This window comes from Borostomias antarcticus (genome assembly GCF_949987555.1).
Source record: "Borostomias antarcticus genome assembly, contig: scaffold_131, whole genome shotgun sequence".
Classification (NCBI taxonomy): domain Eukaryota; kingdom Metazoa; phylum Chordata; class Actinopteri; order Stomiiformes; family Stomiidae; genus Borostomias; species Borostomias antarcticus.
The window spans coordinates 121,701-126,700 of record NW_028176563.1 but is presented as its reverse complement, the minus strand read 5'-3'; the positions used below and the strand labels follow the sequence as shown (position 1 = coordinate 126,700).

The 5,000-nt window shown below is 49.5% G+C and overlaps 2 protein-coding genes across 2 annotated transcripts in view; one reads left to right on the top strand and one right to left on the bottom strand.

The window, feature by feature from the left end:
• The window catches only part of slc5a10 (solute carrier family 5 member 10), a gene marked incomplete at both ends in the record, with an annotated part of 25,698 nt that overhangs the window by 4,173 nt on the left and 16,525 nt on the right, over window positions 1-5,000 (top strand). Inside the window, 3 exons of the mRNA XM_084462316.1 lie at window positions 2,521-2,601; window positions 2,727-2,932; window positions 4,494-4,629. Of these exons, the coding sequence (XP_084318442.1) occupies window positions 2,521-2,601; window positions 2,727-2,932; window positions 4,494-4,629 (423 nt within the window). The remainder of the gene's footprint in view (window positions 1-2,520; window positions 2,602-2,726; window positions 2,933-4,493; window positions 4,630-5,000) is intronic.
• fam83gb (family with sequence similarity 83 member Gb) overlaps window positions 3,821-5,000 on the bottom strand; it is an 8,891-nt gene continuing 7,711 nt past the window's right edge. The window contains exons 5-6 of the mRNA XM_084462315.1: window positions 4,798-5,000; window positions 3,821-4,421 (exon numbers count right to left, since the gene is read on the bottom strand). The exon at window positions 4,798-5,000 is cut by the window's right edge and continues 1,502 nt beyond it. Of these exons, the coding sequence (XP_084318441.1) occupies window positions 4,047-4,421; window positions 4,798-5,000 (578 nt within the window). The 3' untranslated portion in view covers window positions 3,821-4,046. The remainder of the gene's footprint in view (window positions 4,422-4,797) is intronic.

Below are 5,000 nucleotides of genomic sequence, written 5' to 3'. Positions count from 1 at the left end.
CATAGATATATGGGTACAGTAGGCTATGGAATAGCTAGTTTGGGTTGCTAGGCTCATTGGTTGCTAGGTCGTATCCAGGGTTGAGAGACATTGCTGAAAGAAAAGGTAACGGACACTTTCCATTTCACTTACGGTTCCCATGGTAACCCATGTTAACTATTGGATGTCATCGCTGTTCCTCCAAGAAATATGATATTCAATTTGTAATTCCATAGCAACGTGATTTAGCAGTGAGGGACTGTAATGAAACCGGAGGGAGCTGCTCCGTCTAGGCCAGCAGGGTTTAAGGCCTGTTGCAGCTGCACTCACACACAAACTGACACAAACACACACACACACTCACACACACACTCACACACACACTCACACACACACACACTCACACACTCACACTCACATACACTCACACACACACACTCACACACACTCACACTCACACTCACACACACACTCACATACACTCTCACACTCACACACATACTGACACAAACACACACACACACTCACACACACACTCACACACACACACACTCACACACTCACACTCACACTCACACTCACACTCACACTCACATACACTCTCACACTCACACTCACACTCACACTCACACACACACTCACATACACACTCACACTCACACTCACACTCACACACACACTCACACACATACTGACACAAACACACACACACACACTCACACACACACTCACACACACACACACACTCACACTCACACTCACACACACTCACACTCACACTCACACTCACACACACACTCACATACACTCTCACACTCACACTCACACACACACTCACATACACACTCACACTCACACACACTCACACACACACTCACATACACTCTCACACTCACACACTCACACACACTCACGGTTAGAAAAAGGAAAGTAGTCCTAATGAGTGGTCCTGTCCTCTAGGTGGTCTAGTAATGAGTAATGAGTGGTTCTGTCCTCTAGGTGGTCTAGTAGTAGTCCTAATGAGTGGTCCTGTCCTCTAGGTGGTCTAGTAGTAGTCCTAATGAGTGGTCCTGTCCTCTAGGTGGTCTAGTAGTAGTTCTAATGAGTGGTTCTGTCCTCTAGGTGGTCTAGTAATGAGTAATGAGTGGTTCTGTCCTCTAGGTGGTCTAGTAGTAGTCCTAATGAGTGGTTCTGTCCTCTAGGTGGTCTAGTAGTAGTCCTAATGAGTGGTTCTGTCCTCTAGGTGGTCTAGTAGTAGTCCTAATGAGTGGTTCTGTCCTCTAGGTGGTCTAGTAATGAGTAATGAGTGGTCCTGTCCTCTAGGTGGTCTAGTAGTAGTTCTAATGAGTGGTTCTGTCCTCTAGGTGGTCTAGTAGTAGTTCTAATGAGTGGTTCTGTCCTCTAGGTGGTCTAGTAGTAGTTCTAATGAGTGGTTCTGTCCTCTAGGTGGTCTAGTAATGAGTAATGAGTGGTTCTGTCCTCTAGGTGGTCTAGTAGTAGTCCTAATGAGTGGTTCTGTCCTCTAGGTGGTCTAGTAGTAGTCCTAATGAGTGGTTCTGTCCTCTAGGTGGTCTAGTAGTAGTCCTAATGAGTGGTTCTGTCCTCTAGGTGGTCTAGTAATGAGTAATGAGTGGTCCTGTCCTCTAGGTGGTCTAGTAGTAGTCCTAATGAGTGGTTCTGTCCTCTAGGTGGTCTAGTAGTAGTTCTAATGAGTGGTTCTGTCCTCTAGGTGGTCTAGTAGTAGTCCTAATGAGTGGTTCTGTCCTCTAGGTGGTCTAGTAGTAGTCCTAATGAGTGGTCCTGTCCTCTAGGTGGTCTAGTAGTAGTCCTAATGAGTGGTTCTGTCCTCTAGGTGGTCTAGTAGTAGTCCTAATGAGTGGTTCTGTCCTCTAGGTGGTCTAGTAGTAGTCCTAATGAGTGGTCCTGTCCTCTAGGTGGTCTAGTAGTAGTTCTAATGAGTGGTTCTGTCCTCTAGGTGGTCTAGTAGTAGTCCTAATGAGTGGTTCTGTCCTCTAGGTGGTCTAGTAGTAGTCCTAATGAGTGGTTCTGTCCTCTAGGTGGTCTAGTAATGAGTAATGAGTGGTCTTGTCTAACCCTAACCCTCTCTAGGTGGTCTAGTAATGAGTAATGAGTGGTCTTGTCTAACCCTAACCCTCTCTAGGTGGTCTAGTAATGAGTAATGAGTGGTTCTGTCCTCTAGGTGGTCTAGTAATGAGTAATGAGTGGTCCTGTCCTCTAGGTGGTCTAGTAATGAGTAATGAGTGGTCCTGTGCTCTAGGTGGTCTAGTAATGAGTAATGAGTGGTTCCTGTCTAACCCTAACCCTCTCTAGGTGGTCTAGTAATGAGTAATGAGTGGTTCCTGTCTAACCCTAACCCTCTCTAGGTGGTCTAGTAATGAGTAATGAGCGGTCTTGTCTAACCCTAACCCTCTCTAGGTGGTCTAGTAATGAGTAATGAGTGGTTCCTGTCTAACCCTAACCCTCTCTAGGTGGTCTAGTAATGAGTAATGAGTGGTCTTGTCTAACCCTAACCCTCTCTAGGTGGTCTAGCAGCAGTCATCTATACAGACACTCTGCAGACCGTCATCATGATCATAGGAGCTGTTATCCTCACCATCACTGGTACAGACTCTCTCTCACACACACACACACACACACACACACACAAACACACACACACGCATAAACACACTCACACACAGTGTGTGTGTGTGTGTGTGTGTGTGTGTGTGTGTGTGTGTGTGCAGCCTTTAACGAGATCGGGGGCTATAGTAATCTGGAGAGGGTGTACCGCGCGGCCGTGCCGTCCAAGATCATCGCCAACAGCAGCTGCCACCTGCCGCGCGCCGACGCCATGCACCTGTTCAGAGACGCGTCCCAGGGGGACCTGCCCTGGCCGGGCATGACGCTGGGCCTCACCATCCTGGGAACCTGGTACTGGTGCACCGACCAGGTAACCCTAACCCTACTACTCCTTTAACCCTAACCCTACTACTCCTTTAACCCTAACCCTACTACTCCTTTAACCCTAACCCTACTACTCCTTTAACCCTAACCCTACTACTCCTTTAACCCTAACCCTACTACTCCTTTAACCCTAACCCTACTACTCCTTTAACCCTAACCCTACTACTCCTTTAACCCTAACCCTACTACTCCTTTAACCCTAACCCTACTACTCCTTTAACCCTAACCCTACTACTCCTTTAACCCTAACCCTACTACTCCTTTAACCCTAACCCTACTACTCCTTTAACCCTAACCCTACTACTCCTTTAACCCTAACCCTACTACTCCTTTAACCCTAACCCTACTACTCCTTTAACCCTAACCCTACTACTCCTTTAACCCTAACCCTACTACTCCTTTAACCCTAACCCTACTACTCCTTTAACCCTAACCCTACTACTCCTTTAACCCTAACCCTACTACTCCTTTAACCCTAACCCTACTACTCCTTTAACCCTAACCCTACTACTCCTTTAACCCTAACCCTACTACTCCTTTAACCCTAACCCTACTACTCCTTTAACCCTAACCCTACTACTCCTTTAACCCTAACCCTACTACTCCTTTAACCCTAACCCTACTACTCCTTTAACCCTAACCCTACTACTCCTTTAACCCTAACCCTACTACTCCTTTAACCCTAACCCTACTACTCCTTTAACTAAAGAGGCAAAACCACGGTGGGGGCGGAAGGGAAAACAGCAATGAATACACGTGTATGACCCAACACCGAGTAACACCGCTAACACCCACAACCATGGCAAGCCTAACACAGACACACACACACACACACACACACACACACACACACACAAACAGATGTAGACAGAGCATCTGTAAAGTCTTCCAGGACTGTTTATTCAGCAACCGTTCAGTATGACTTGTCAATAAACCTGTTAGCCCCGCCCCCAGTGTCAGCTCGCCATCAGGGGCGGCGGCCTGTGAGGGGACCACCAATCACCAGTAACCTCAGAGTAAAGTTTATCCAATAACATCCACATCTGCTTATGTCCAATCAGGCTCCAAGCACAGCCTCATGCGGTCCACATGGGCCAATCCTAGCTGACCTCCTTGTTGCCTAGCGACGTCTTCTTCTGTGAGGCTCCACCTTGGCCACGCCCCCTCATGTGCCTCAGATTGGTCAGTTTAGAGAAGGACACGCCCAGAGCGCCAGTGGGATTGGCTGACCTCTGCGGGGAGGCGTGCCCGGGGGTGAGGCCAGTCCTCTGATAGGTTGGGCTGTGTCGGCGCGGCGACCGGCTGGAGCGCGTCTCCGCGGGCTGCAGTGATTGGCCGTGCCAGTAGCGGTGTCCTCCAATCACGAGGCCCGCTGCTGGGGGTGGGCGGTGGAAAGCTCCCGGTTTGGCGATGACCACCTTAGCTCCGCCCCTCGGCCTGCCGTCCCGCCTCTGTGACCTGGAGCTCTGGAACAGCTGGAGACACACACACACACACACACACACGTTACTGAGAGAGAGAATGTGTGTGTGTGTGTGTGTGTGTAGGTGATCGTCCAGAGGTCCCTGTCAGCGAAGAGCCTGAGTCACGTGAAGGGAGCGTCCATCCTGGCCTCCTACCTGAAGATGCTGCCCTTCATCCTCATCATCCTCCCTGGCATGATCAGCAGAGCTCTCTACCCAGGTACACACACACACACACACACACACACACACACACACACACACACACACACACACACACTCATACACTCATACACTCATACACACACACACACACACACGCACACACACACACACACACACACACACTCACACACACACACACACACACACACCTGTGTTGTCTCACCTGTCCGATGTGCCGGTGCTGTAGTGGTCGTTCTTGGCTGCCTCTCTGTTGTGATTGGTGTCTGAGGACACTGCTGTCATCTGATTGGCTGTGGGGCCGCAGGTCTAGCATGCTCTGGGAGAAGCGAGCCATCATGTTGACCCCGTCTCCATGGCGATGACCCTGGCCATCCCGCCCTGACCCTGTGGTGATCCCGTTCGGCC